The 14,887-nt window shown below is 31.5% G+C and overlaps 2 protein-coding genes across 2 annotated transcripts in view; both read right to left on the bottom strand.

Moving 5' to 3' along the window:
• The window catches only part of LOC138939529 (uncharacterized), a 97,348-nt gene extending 91,518 nt beyond the window's left edge, over positions 1-5,830 (bottom strand). Inside the window, exon 1 of the mRNA XM_070307388.1 lies at positions 4,715-5,830. The gene's annotated coding sequence lies outside the window, so the exon portion shown is untranslated. The remainder of the gene's footprint in view (positions 1-4,714) is intronic.
• A 2,986-nt stretch (positions 5,831-8,816) lies between these two features.
• Sqh (myosin regulatory light chain sqh) lies at positions 8,817-12,466 on the bottom strand. The gene is made up of 4 exons (XM_070307020.1): positions 12,345-12,466; positions 10,192-10,391; positions 9,852-10,065; positions 8,817-9,315 (listed from the first exon to the last, which is right to left on the bottom strand). The coding sequence occupies exons 2-4, from the start codon at positions 10,379-10,381 to the stop codon at positions 9,195-9,197; spliced, it is 525 nt and encodes a 174-aa protein (XP_070163121.1). The 5' UTR covers positions 10,382-10,391; positions 12,345-12,466; the 3' UTR covers positions 8,817-9,194.
• Positions 12,467-14,887: the final 2,421 nt, after the last annotated feature.

The raw sequence follows: 14,887 nt of genomic DNA, 5'->3' as shown, positions 1-14,887 counted from the left end.
CGCATTCGCTTTGGCGTATATATCTGCTGAATGATAATAATGAACGTTTGCATTCGCTGTTCGTTCGGTGTTCGTTCGCTGAGTGTATACCCACCTTTACGGAACGTTCGCATACACGTTTCTGAGTGAGTGAGATGTACATGTTTTTTCAAACAAAATATTCAAAATGAGCACCAATCGCTGCGATATTAGGTTGCTTTCAAGGTCAATTTTAAGGTTAATTTTATTTTTGATAAAAGTCATTTATTTTAATTTTAAAAGGGGTGTATGGGTGGTCTGGGACACATCCTGTATATATATATATATTAAATAAGATTTAATAAAATAATAAATTACTCTCGATAATCTTGCTAATAAAGGATATAATCAGACAAACATTCATATGATTAATGGCTTTCTTAATCATCACGTAAATTGGTCTTGCCAATCTTATATCTAAATTAAGAAAGAATATTGATTGAAATCAATCAGATAATCTGCTTAAATTAGAATCATAACCACCTGTTCTTTTTTTAATTTATTATATATTTAACATACGTATTGCATAATGCCTATATAGGTCAGACAATATATGCCGATTTATGAAGCCTTTTATAGAGACATCTCCTAATTGCCCTGGAATTCAAGCGCGCATATCTAGGCAAAGCCGATTAGAAAAATCCAGCGAAAAACAGTATGAAAGAAGGGGGTATTATTTTCTTCTTATAGTGGATTATCGTGGAAGCATGATATCGGGAAATGTCGTTTTATGTAACGACTTCTTGTTGACGTAACATTTGATAATTGAATCTGCAAAATAAATTCGATAACGCAATGCAAACAGAAGTGTAATTCAAGATATGCAGCTCTTCACGATAGCGTTCATTAAAGATCTTCTACTTACTGTCGTAAATCGAGTTCTTTCGCAATTTACCATTTGGAGAAAGTCTTTGAATCGTCATGTAGAATGAATAATATACTCGTGACACGTGATTGGAAAATTTGATTTAAATTTAACAGATATCACATATCCCAAATAGTCCACACAAATTTTTGTATTAATTTAACATAATATGGATATATTAAATGATGGCACTTATACTATATTAATATTTCAACACAAAATAAATACTAATTTCATGGTAATTTGAAATAATTTTTATGTAAAATCAACATATTTTTAATCATAAAATTAATTTGGAAAAATGTTATTGATAGTCTGTAGTCACTCCCATTTCTATTGTAGAATCAAATTAACATGGTTTTCTGTAAATTTTAACAGATAAATCCAGTCACTAACAATACGGAACATATATATTGTATAAAATTTTAAATATATGCACAGATGTTATGTTATGTCATGTTATGTCACGTCATGTCACGTCACGTCACGTCACGTCACGTCACGTCATATCATGTCATGTCATGTCATGTCATGTCACGTCATGTCATGTCATGTCATATCATGTCATATCATGTCATGTCATGTGATGTCATGTGATGTCATGTTATGTCATGTCATGTCATGTCATGTCATGTCATGTCATGTCATGTTATGTCATGTTATGTCATGTTATGTCATGTTATGTCATGTCATGTCATATCATATCATGTCATGTTATGTCATGTTATGTCATGTTATGTCATGTTATGTCATGTTATGTCATGTCATGTCATGTCATGTCATGTCATGTCATGTCATGTCATGTCATATCATGTCATGTCATGTCATGTCATGTCATGTCATGTTATGTCATGTTATGTTATGTTATTTTTACATTTATTTAAATTGTTTTAATCATGTAACATTTGAATTCAATCAACTAGAAACTTCTTTGGAACATCTAAAAGTTCACTTAAACAAAGCTGAAACATATTGTGTGATAAATATACACATTACAAACAACGCATGAATGATCTGCCCGATAAATGCAACGATTGTATGTGACGAGAAAAAATAACGCGACTGTATTCTTTATTGTGTGCGGTCGGTGTCATAAATTTTCTTTGGTTTCACTCTCGCACACATATAGACCCATTATACATATTCATTTCGGCTTTAGTTCTTGAACTCGACTTACGTAATATTGCGTATAAGATTTCGTTCGAATAGACCGTAATATCGCATTACGCCGAGTCGGCCAGCCGCAACTTCGCACGTTACATGCGATTTACCATTTAATTAGTCCCTTGAAAACGCCTTTTGAGACATTATTCACGATTCGCCACAAACTTACTCTGTTTCTAGATTATTATTATAGAAACAGAAATAAAGCCCATAATATACCAAGAATAATATTTTACAAGAAATATTTAAACACTGATATATATTAACGCGTGTTGGAAGTAAAATATATTTTCATTCCACAAGAAAGAAAACCACAACTCTCTCTTCAAACGTACCTTCAACTTGGGACACCGCTACAATCGTACTTAATATTCGAGCAGCATTACAAAAGTACGCTTTTAACGGGTTACTTCCGGTTCGCGAGCCCTCGTGTATCGAGTTAAAAAAAACACAATCACATGTTACATAACTCGTCGAAAAAAAATCGTGCATACGTGACAGACATAACTTGTCGACTGCACAGACATAATTTATCGACTGCTTCCATTATAATGAAAAATCGCGATGAAAACGTCAACTGTTCTCCTCATTGTCGGTTGCAATCTGCCGTTACGTCGCCTATACACGATAATGATTTCACTATAATGATGTTATTGAGAACGTGAAAGTGGGAATTTTTTGTGTCATCAATTTTAATTTGACGATGAAATCAGACCAATAAAATTTTAGTCTAATAAAAAGTAATTTAAACAATAATCATTATAGTATATAGGAGAAAAAAAAAACAATCATAAGACATTAGAAATTTATTTATTTTTCTCGGTACTCTTTTACAATTTAATTTTAATAACTTACAATTAAACAAAATTCATTCAAAGATTATAAAGATATTACACAAAAAGAGTGAACGACTTAATAATACCAATTTAAAACTTTCGTTGTTCTGAAAAAAAATTATTTATCCGCAAGTTTGACACATAGATATTCTACAAAATCAGTAGTTATTGTATGCATATGCGCGCGCTTGTGTGTGTGTGTGTGTGTGTGTGTGTGTGTGTGTGTGTGTGTGTAACGCAAACATTATAACAGAAATTATGAGTGTTTCGTATACATGTGCAATTTGACCTTGCGGTCACGTCCTCTCCGTCACTTTCAACAATGTATAAAAAGTGTGACCACCTGTGTGTCGCGTTGCGTTCCCCTCGCATTCCATACATAGACAAAGTGAGCGTTTGAAAGATTTTTACGCGACACGCGACACAATTAGTAAAGGGAAAAAGGAAATATTCGTAATTCAATGTTGTTGACACATTTAAAGGGCTCTTACTCTTTAGCAGTTACTTTAATCTGATTTATAACATCACATAATATTTTATTCACATATATTTTATATAGCGAAAACTTTATACTTATTCGTATTCTCTTCAGTTTCATATATCAGCGGTTCGTTACTTGTAACCGGATTAATAATAATAAAAAAATAAATGTAATGAAGTAACAAATAAAAGAAAAATGTTTAAAGAATGCTTTTATGTTTTAAATAAAGTTATAAGAATTATTTACAATTTTTATTTACATAAAAAACTGTTCGCTTCGACATCAACTAAAGCAATGTATAATTTTATTCATTTACGATAAGAACCTCTCATATATTAAAATTTAATAAGATGAAAGTAGAAGATCCGATTCGTCGATTTATTGTCCGAGGTAAAATGATGACGCAATAACCAAGTCAATAAAATTCCTGAAATTGCAATGGGATTTTGTCCTCGGAACTAGGCACGAGTTCGTTTTAAGATCACATATGATAGTAAAGTAGCTAGAAATTAGCTATATGTGATCTTTTACTGTAAGATTATTTTTTTTCTTAATTGATAGAAAAACACAGATAAGTATGCGTTTTTTCATAATTAGTAATCAATAATATATATTTTTCAAATAATAAAGCAATAATTAGAAATATAAATTGCAAAGAGAGTTTATTAGGGGCCCTGATTAAAGCTCAGTTAAGGCAGCCCTGAGCCCGGGCTGCATCGAAAAAGTAGAGCAGAGCATCGACTTGCTCGTGCAAAATGTATCTATTATAGGAATGTCAACGTTTTATGTTGATTTTCTGATATCAATAGTAATGAATAATGATGATTGACGTTGATATTCAATGACTGTTTTTTCTTAATATATTCAATGGCAGTTTTTACTTAGTGTCTTTTACTCATTTTATATTCCAATGGCTGAAATACTTTCGACATATGCGTGACTCGTATTTCTTTCGATTTTTCATAATGAATGAAATTCGTGAAATGCGTTCATTATCGAATATCGTGCAAATATTGTATCTAATTTTCATATCTAGTTTTCATTAGAAAAACCGGATTTATGCACCGTTTTATATTATTTCCTGGATCTTTTAATTAATGTATTATACTTTACATTACTTCCTATCATCCTTTTATCATGATATTATTTATACCAACAAAGCGAGTGCTAAAGTACCCTGGTTCTACACTGATGCTTTTCTGGATAAGTTCATATCTCCGATAATATTTAAACATATTAATACCGCTTTTCGAAACCAGACACTATATATGTTGTACTTGTCTTCGACATAGCACTCTCGACTGTACGCAGACGAGAGTGATAAGGAAGAAAGTGAAAACTGGCGCGTACCTGCCGAAACGACGATGATGTCGGCGCCGCGGAACAGCTGATCAACTTCGCTCGGTGGGTGTCGGCTTCGGCTAACCTCTCCTCCTCCGGCACCCTGCTGCACTTTCTCACGCACTCGATGCACTCGCGAGGACCGATGGGAGATGTCTGAGGTGACGATTTTGGCGCATACGCTATTGTTCCTGATTGGCTCCGATTGGACGCCGATCGCGAATCTCGATCAACGCACGATTTTTCGCGATATTCGGTTGACAGGACGCGTATCTTGCAATTTACTCCAATTCATTTTATTAATGATGACATAGAATATTTGCGTAATGTCGTGACGTAATTCTTGTCCCAGCTTTCCTTAACAACGACACGATATCCATGGACAATCTATCGTTATTTCAATGATAAGACGAGTATTCGCGCGGCGTTGAAAAGCAACATTATGATCGGCATGTTGCTATAATAACAACACGAATATACGTGTAGCGTCGCGACGCAATACAGGACGCTGCTTCAATTACGACTACCTGTCAGCGGCGTCGCGACGTAATATTGCACTCGGCAGGTCCATTTTAACAAATGACGCGTGAGTTCGCGCGACGTCACTCGCGCCGATTTGCACCGCGAACTTGGCGACTATCGAGAAAGCTACGCGCGAACTCCAGAGTCGTTCGGCTTGATTCAGGCTACTCACGCGACATACTTGACGTCAGACGCTGAACGGTCGTCCTAGGGCTAGGGATCGAACGTGGAATCCTCGACGCCAGGACATCGGCCGCGCGTCATCGTCGTTACCAGCCGTTTGTGTATGTGTTCATGTTCCTCATATCCTCATGAAAGCGAGCAGAGACGCAATGTCGTTCCGATTCCGTTCGATTTCGACGTACTCGTGGCCGGAGACTCCCCCTCCCCCGTGGCACCGTCGATTAATCGTACAGCGGAGAGTATAAGCTGCAGCCCCGCTCTATTTATCGTTCGCGCGACGAACGGACGGAGAGCGAACGCGAAGAAGGCGGGGGCGGCCGCCCGAAGCGCTCGGACGAGCCAGACCGAGCGAGTACGAAGGCGAGCGGTCTTCTGTTTATACGTCACATGTATATATCTAACGACGTGCCCGCACCCGCGGCAAAGAGAACACTGAAGGTGTCGCTCGGCGCTGCGCCGTCTATATGCGGCGCGCGCATGCGTCTCGCGTGCCTCGTCCGCGCGACGCGCGCTTACTTCACGACATTCATCCCATCGAAAACATTCGTTGTCCGCATATATAAAATCTATACTCTTGACTTTTAACTGATATTATGGTAAGATGGATGATACGGTAAGAATGGAGTAGATAGATCGAGCACTCCCATTGAAGGCAAAAGGTCAGCATTAATAAGAAAACAATAGAAAGACAGTAATCGGATTCTTTATTGTCTTTTTTTACTAATGTTGACTTCTCTTGTCTCCGATAAGAATGCGAAGTTTATTTAAATTTATGATAATCGGAAAAGTGAGGGCTATATGAAGAAGGTATCCAAACATCTTAATTCTTTTTAAGATTAACTATTCTCGATTCTTTTGCGAATAATTTAATTGTTTTCATTATCAGTAGGTAACACACTTCCGATTTTATTGCTACTTAAATATATGTTGTACGGGGGGCTCTTCTGAGTAATATCCTGCAAGAAATTTGTGGGGGACAGCATTACTTTAGAAGATATAACTAATTAAATCTCATAGTTTTAATGCTTTTTCTATTATAAAATAAGGAAAAAAATGAAGTTTATTTATGTTTGTGATGTTGTATTTGTGTAGAGCAGACGTGAAAAAAATGTTTATTTACGTTTATGGGATAAGTATATACATTCATGGATACTTTGTCAATAATGTGTTTTACCTATTTCCTATTTTTTGCAGTTTGTTAAAAGCTTTCAACATGCGACTATACAAAATTATAAATCTTGTTGAAGATAAGAATAAATTAAAATTTATTAGTTTTAAATCAGAAATAGGTTTGAGTTAGGTTATGTCTTCCGAAAGTGGAGCTCCCCCATGGGGGAGAGGGAGAGGGGGCGGAACCCACTGCATCCACGTAGGCACTTTCCCATCCAACCCATCTATGATCCTGTATCTATCTCGTAAATGTAAACAAAAACATTTCCTACATCCGCTGCGAGAAATAAAATGTACACAAAAATATCACTGTTCCTAATTTCATTTTATAATATTTCAAAGAAAGCATTAAAATTGTAAAATTTTAATTTATTATATCTTCTAAACAAATGCTTTCTCCCACTTTTTTCTTACGGGAAATTATTCAGAAAAACATCCCCTACAACATATTTAAGTGGCGATGAAATCGGCGAAGTGTAACCTTTTATGCATATTTACCTTTCTTTATATTACGAGATATGTAATTTTTTTCGAAAGACTATTACATTGTGAGTAGTTATATGAAAGATTAATGAAAGAAAATTTATATAATACATTAAAATTAGATCTAGAGACGTATATATATATTTCGAGAATTGCAAGCGACTTTTAATCAAATGTCAAAATGTTTCAAGAGGTGTCGCCACCAATGAATTTGTTGTCACGGAATGCGATCGAAATAGTAGGAAAATATTGCGATATATGGTGTTAAATCATTAAAATTGTGTTCCCGTGAAAACGAAACGCTTTAATGAATTCATTGTATTGATCTTTTGTCCACTGAATTATGCGATTTTTGTTAAAAGGCATCTGAGAATTATATAATTTTGTCGCGCGTCTTTGTGTATAAGTGTATATAATTGACAAAATCAGAAAAAAATGTTGATAGTTTCGTGAGCGATAAGTGTAATATTTACATTTCGTGAATGATAAGTGATAGTAGTGTAATTGGAAAATTTTGCAAATGATAAAAGTGATAAGTGCATCGTTGAACCAGTAGGATTACTTGAATTTGGACTACTAGCCTTGGATTAATTGAATCAAATGGATTATCGTGTCTGCATCCAGCGATCGGTGAGTCTTGTTTAAAAAGAATTTTTTATTATTTTATGTAGTCAATGCTCTGCCACTATATCAATTTTCGCACAATTAGTTACTTCAGTTGCATGTAATTTTTTAATGTATTATTATACATCCTGATAAAATCAATGATAATTATTACTGAAAAAATAATTTTCTTAAATGCGATTGAAAAATATCGAATATTATAGAGTAAATCGCGATAATAATAGAACTTATTGCAAAAGTTCAAAAGGAAAATCAATTTGTGTTCAAATTTTCAAATAATATTTTAAATAATTAAAGAAAGTGCTATGTGAAAATGTATAAAACATATATACTATGTATATATACAAATCTATTATAATCACATAATATAATAATATGTTATTTGTACAAAAGAATTCATTTCATTCATATATAAAATTGGCAATAGATACACATGAGAAAAAATTTTGCAACTTTTTGATTGTGTATTTTTGGACTTTTCATTCAAGCTTGGAATGTATATCTATAATTTTTTGTTACTTGTGTGTGCAATTACATATCAGTAATAACTAAATATTTAGTCTTATGATATTCTTTTTAAGCAAGAAAACAATAGACATCATTCTAGTTCTGTTATCTCAAGAAATGTTTCATTTGTAGAGTTTATATTTTATATGAAAAACATATCTCTAAAATATTTTATGAATTATTTATTAATGTAAAAATAGTTAAATGTTTGTGTCCACATAGTCCAATCTTTAAGAATTTATTTTTTTATATAAAAAATTTAATTTATCTAAAATTATTATATATATTACTATTAGAACAAATTATCATAAGAAAGTTGCTTGAAATGTTTTTAAATCGTAAATTAACTATTAACATTCTTATGATATATAAGAAAAATTTAAAATCTTAAGAAAGTAATAATTATTACTCGAGCCAAGTCAAACGCAATAAATATCAATATTATTATATATACATATTATTATTAATGGGAATTAAATTTATATGTGTTTGTGCTGTTATATAATTTTTTAACTGGTTCAAAGAAATAATCGTGAATGTTTCATACACAGTAGAATATTATATTAAAATATAAATGCTGAATCTACAACAGTTACATGTATTCGATTTATATATATATAAATATTTTACGCGTATAACTTTCATCGACTGTACACAGTAATCATTCACAAAAAATGGTTATAATTGAATACTTCTAAAAGATCTTTTTGAACGACATATTTCGCATTTCCAAATACATCACTCATTTATTCAATCATCATTTTTTTTTCGAGTTTTATAGAAATATGAAAATATACATAAATATTGCGAGACGAAATTACAATTCTTTGTGATTCAGTTGCTTCATGCGTATCATGTTTTCTTATTATTTATTAATAATGATATTTATTGATAATATTTCATGAATAAAAATGAATTTAGAAGTGCGAAATGTGCGCGAGAAATTTCGAATATTATCTACGATTTCGTCTCAGGATACGCGGTTTAAGATTAATCCTCACTACTGCTCATCTTTATCCTTCGCGCCATGCTTTAGGATTCGAGTAAACTCTAGATAATCGAACATCGAGCCTTTGATCGGTGCTTCACGGTACATTTCGTCTACGTCATCGTCCGTGAATCTAAAAAAGGAGAATCCGTTTTGTATTATGAAGCAAAAATTTCCTAATCGATTTTGTTGGTTTAATAATAAATGTTATCATATTTTTTTTATATACTTTGCTTGTATTATTAACATCATATTTAGCAAATTATTAAAAATATAATTAATAAATACTAAATATAAAAGGATTAAAAAATTGTTAAGTATGTTCAACTGAAACAGAGACTAAGATTTTTATGGAACAACGATCTTAGTTCATGTTCAATTGAACATATCTAATATATAGACAATATATACCTTGCAATTATATTACAATTTTTTATTGTTATATTATTAATAGATAGAATTGTATAATTGATCAATTATTACGGGCTAATCATTATTCTATCTTTCTTCTTTGAACAAAATCTTTATACGAAAAACTAAATTTAATTCCAAAATATTCCTCTAATTTTACTACACAATAATTCGATAATTTAAATTATAAATATTAATATAGTTTGTTGAATTTTGTCTCTAAAATATTGATACTATTTTTGATATGTGAGATATTACCTGTCACCCATTGTCGTAAGCAATTCACGAAGGCGTTCCTCATTTATATGACCGGTATTTTCCTCATCAAAACAACCGAAGGCATTCTTAATAACATCTTCTGGATCAGTTCCTTGCAATCTCTCTCCAAACAATGTCAAAAACATTGTAAAGTTGATAGGTCCAGGTGCTTCGTTCATCATTGCCTCCAAATAGTCATCAGTAGGATTCTTACCTATAAAAGTTAATTAAATTTTCCTTAATTTCGATCCATATCTTTTATTCCAATTTAAAAGAAGAAATGTAGTAATTTTGTGTAAATAAGCAAAAATATGTCTCTGAATTTTTTATATTTGCTTACCCAGAGAGGCAAGCATATCATGCAAATCCTCCTTGTCAATGAATCCATCGTGATTCTGGTCGATCATGTTAAAAGCTTCTTTGAATTCAGCGATCTGCGCCTGGTCGAACATCGCGAAGACATTTGACGTCGCACGTTGAGCACGTTTTTTCGTCGTGGCACGGCGTCCAGCGGTTTTACGGGAAGACATTTTGCGCTTACTGAAACAAAAATTAAATTTTGGTCATGTTTCTGAATAATTTCATATTAAATCTGACAAATTAAAAAAAATCTCTCAATTAATGGCATTTATGAAAATTTCTTATTTCTGCAAATTTTAATTATATATATTTATGAATAAGATATTATAAATATTGATCCTATGGGAATAGAAAGATATATGAATATTTTAAATATAAAATCTAAGATATTTCTAGTAAAATCATGGCTTCCTTAATAAATATCAAATTTTGTTTCCTTTTTTTTAGAAATAGTTTGAAATAGACGGCTCATTGCTAGATCTAGGACATATCAAGCGACGCGGTAACATCGCGACGCCAAGTATATAAAAAAATTGTATATTTAACTCATAAATATCTATCATATCATAATATATCGTATATATTGAAAGAAATAATACTTTATTCGATTTATTCATTTATTTCGTAGAAACTGAGTGTTCGCTTGAAAAATAAACTGGCTTTTCATCCCATAAATTCAAAATTTTAACGAAACAAAGATGCATTCTTTTTAAAATAAACATCACGAGGTGACAATTTGAGAGCTCCCAAGTCGCCATCGCCATTGGCGTTTATTTTGGGTAATCAATTCATGATACTCCGACGTGACCGAAATTGGGATAAAAATAATACTTGGACGAAAAGAGAGAAGCGAGTCTAAGGGGTCGTTACTCTCTTTGTATACTCGAATGCCTTCTGTTTTATATACAACTTGTTTCACTATTCTAATATAGCTTTTATTGGTCACAAATTTCTTGTTCAATTTCGATAAATATATCTATCTTAAAATATATGTTATTAAAAAAATTTTTAAGCATTGAACAAAAAAGGAAATCGAAATATCCGAATTATATTATATATAAAAAATTAATTTTTTTTAAATAATCTAATTTTTTAATAATATGCTTTCTTTATATTATGTAATACTTTTTACTTATATTAAATATTTATAAAATATTTCTAAACTTTTTTTCGTACACTCTAAAAAGATTTCATACATTTCCGTTTTCCATATTTAATATTTATAAAAAATATATATTTAATTTGAAAAAAATAAGTGGAATTTTTCTTAAAAGTATGTCACGAATTTTGAAATAATTTTCATGTATTCGTGTGTGTGTACGTGTGTGTGTATGCGCGCTTACTCATCTCTCTTAAATTGTTCTACTTTCCCCTCGAGTTTCTTTCGCACTCAGTGCTATTAAAATCAGTGTAATGGAAATTTTAATATATTTTATAAATTGAGTTGGAATAAATTTATTTTAATACTTGCAATAGATTTATTTTGTTCGCAATAAATTCAATAATAACGTGCAATTTGACTGCAACAACAAATATTGTGCATGTCAAATTTTAAAATTCCAATTTAATTTTTATATATTTATATCCATGCCGAAGATGGACCAAAAAATAATTTGAAACATATATTTTTAATGCACATTTGTTAACAAAATTTAACAATAATAAATTCACGCATCAATATCCGCACACCTTGGCTCTTATCTACCTATATTCCCATTTAATTGTTCGCAATAAATTCATTTCAATACTCGATCTTTAATATACCAGAATTCATAAAATTATTTCGATCTCGACTGCACCATGATACCCATTGCATCTCCCACTATCTACGGCACTGCGCACGCTCACGATATTGCACATTTCTTCCAGATCGCATATGTAAATACATAACCTAACCAAGAAATATCCTATTTATGTGCGTCCCTTTTCATTAGGAATAACAATCTTTGTTTTAATTAAATATGACTCAAATTGTGCAAACTGTAACTAAATGACAATGGCGGCCCATTCGAGAGTAAAATTTGCTGTCAAACTGTCGAGATTTCACGTGCTCGTTCAGGGAAGAGGATACGATTTGATTCGATAGCCGGATTATTCGCCCGATTTAGAGGGAAAAGATCGAAGCGTACTCACTCGGTGAACAATGGTAAATAGAGACTCGGAAAACGTCTGAAAACTGGAAATTAGAACGGATAGAAGCTTCGCGATGAACACTGAGTCACGTTCTACGTTCCGCGTCACTCTGTGGTCATTCACCACACCCGACCAACTAGCACCATCTGCTGGAAGATAGGTGAATAGGCCTATATGGTGTGAGTTGCGTGGGGCTCGCGAATAGAGAAAAATTCAGGCCATTGCCAATAATCGATCAGGATTGTGCTTAGGGCTTAACCCCGTATCAGACTACGCATTGAAGATTGAAATTGAAGATTCAAGATTTAAATTTGACCAATCAGGATAAAGAAATTTTGATCCCTCTTTTGTTTTGATTAGTCAAATTCCAATCTTTAATCTTCAATCTTCAATTTTCAATGCGTAGTCTGATACGGACATTAGGGTATCGATTCTGGAATTCAAATTAGGATGAAAATTACAAAAATGAGTGAGTTTACTACAAAATTTATAATTTCATTGATCCAAATCTAGTAAATTCGCTCATTTTTGTAATTTTCACTTTCACTTAAATTACAGAATCGATATACCTTGATTCTTTGCCTAAAGAATATTCACAAGATTAGATTTTACATTCAGTTATGAATTTCTTCATTAATAAAATGGGTAAGACAACGAAAATTTATGTATTACAAGCAAGTAATAATAAAATCTATAATGAATTTTTTTTTTTTTTTTTTTTTTTTGAGTTATATTTTAATCAAAAAATTTTGAGCACAGGATTTTAATTGAAGACTTTTGCAAGCAGACTTAATGTAGAGTATTAAAAAGTTAACATGATGAAAGATGATAAAATAATAATGTAATTATGAGAAATAATTAATTTTTATCAATTATTGGAAAATAATATATTTATGTAGCAATAGTTTACATATTTTACATAATTTACGTATATAAATATAAAGTATATTTAGCTTGGAATATTTTGGAGATATAATCTCTATAAATAATTACAGCCCTGAAGTGGGAATCAATTCCATACATGGGTTAATGTGTCTTGTACCGACTCACAGCCATATAAGGACATGAAAGGAGGCTGATACCCATACAGCACAGAACATTGCAATTACATTGCAGCAATATTACAATCTTGCAAGTTGCAATGAAATATTGTTGAGACATTATTGGAATATGGAATTGTAATACTTTATGAGAATGTTACAGCAACATTTCAAAAACATTACAAAAGACAGTTTTTGATAATCGCTACTTCGTTCGTTTACCACTATGCGGCGCGCGTTGCGTTATCTATCCCGTATTTAAGTTTTAATCACGATGGTTATATAAAGCTTGCAAAAAGCGGTTAGTAATATTAAACGTATAATAACTATTTTTATCAGATTAATTTGTCTGATACAATCCCAACACAGGAAATTCAGATATTGAATTGAGTGTTCAGAAATTGGACAAATAATTATCCGAAAAAAGTTAAAATTATCCGTTTATTGTCTACTTAAGATATGGAGTTTAATATTTATATAAATAAAATTTTAATTTTTATGAATTAAATTATTTAATCATTATCAATTTCTTAAACTTGTAAATAATTTATAAAATAGCGATGTTAATTAGATAACAGAAAATTGTTTAATAGTTCCCATTTTTATATAAAAGCAAAAATTTGATAATAATTTTTTAATATGCAAAATGCTTCAAATTTAATAGATAAACTTGGAGAATATATAAAGACATCCACGAGAGACGAGAAAAAACTCGTTGTAATTGCGTAAATTCGCAATCTTTTTTTCTTATCTCTCTTGGATGTTTTTATATGTTCTCAAAGTTTATGTATTAAATTTGAAGCGTTTTGCATATTTGTAGCAGTGTATTTAAATATTACAAATACATTGCACCGTAACATTACTGTAGTCTTACATTGAAATATTTCTGAGGGCAAACATTTCAACGTTGCCGCAGGCTTGCAGTAATATTGCAGAAACATTTCGCAACTTCTATGCAATATTACAATGTTTCAATGTAAGATGTATGCAACGTTTTTGCAATCTTTCGGTGCTGTATGGGTACGCTTATCGTTTTGCAATCTTTCGCATAATGGCAATAATCTCAATCTTGTTAATTCTATTCTCATAATTATTAAAAACTGAGAAAACTATAAATTTAAATAAGAAATTGATATTAGGAAAATTTATTTATATGAAATTTTTGCGACAAAGAAAATGATTAATTGCGGAGAATTTTACCGTTTCTCAGATCAATCTTGCCAATATTTAATATATTATATTATATATTTGCAAGAAATTAAAATGATTTATTAGATTTATAATAAAATTATAGCTTGAGTCTCTTCTCTTTGTCTGCAGTGCAAGTTTCGCGACAAATCTTGGACAATCGCCAAAATAATGAGTACTGAAGTTAATGTTATTAATTGTGTAATAATTATTATATTATTATATCATTTATCAGATTATTTAGATGCAGGTCATTTTATACTTATCTAAAAATTTTCAAGCTGATTATGCTTTACATTTATATATATAAACTTT

The sequence above is a fragment of the Polyergus mexicanus genome, unplaced genomic scaffold, assembly GCF_030449975.1.
Source record: "Polyergus mexicanus isolate NDT 795.1 unplaced genomic scaffold, iyPolMexi1.0 SCAF_14, whole genome shotgun sequence".
Taxonomy (NCBI): domain Eukaryota; kingdom Metazoa; phylum Arthropoda; class Insecta; order Hymenoptera; family Formicidae; genus Polyergus; species Polyergus mexicanus.
This window is presented reverse-complemented; position numbering and strand designations above follow the sequence as displayed.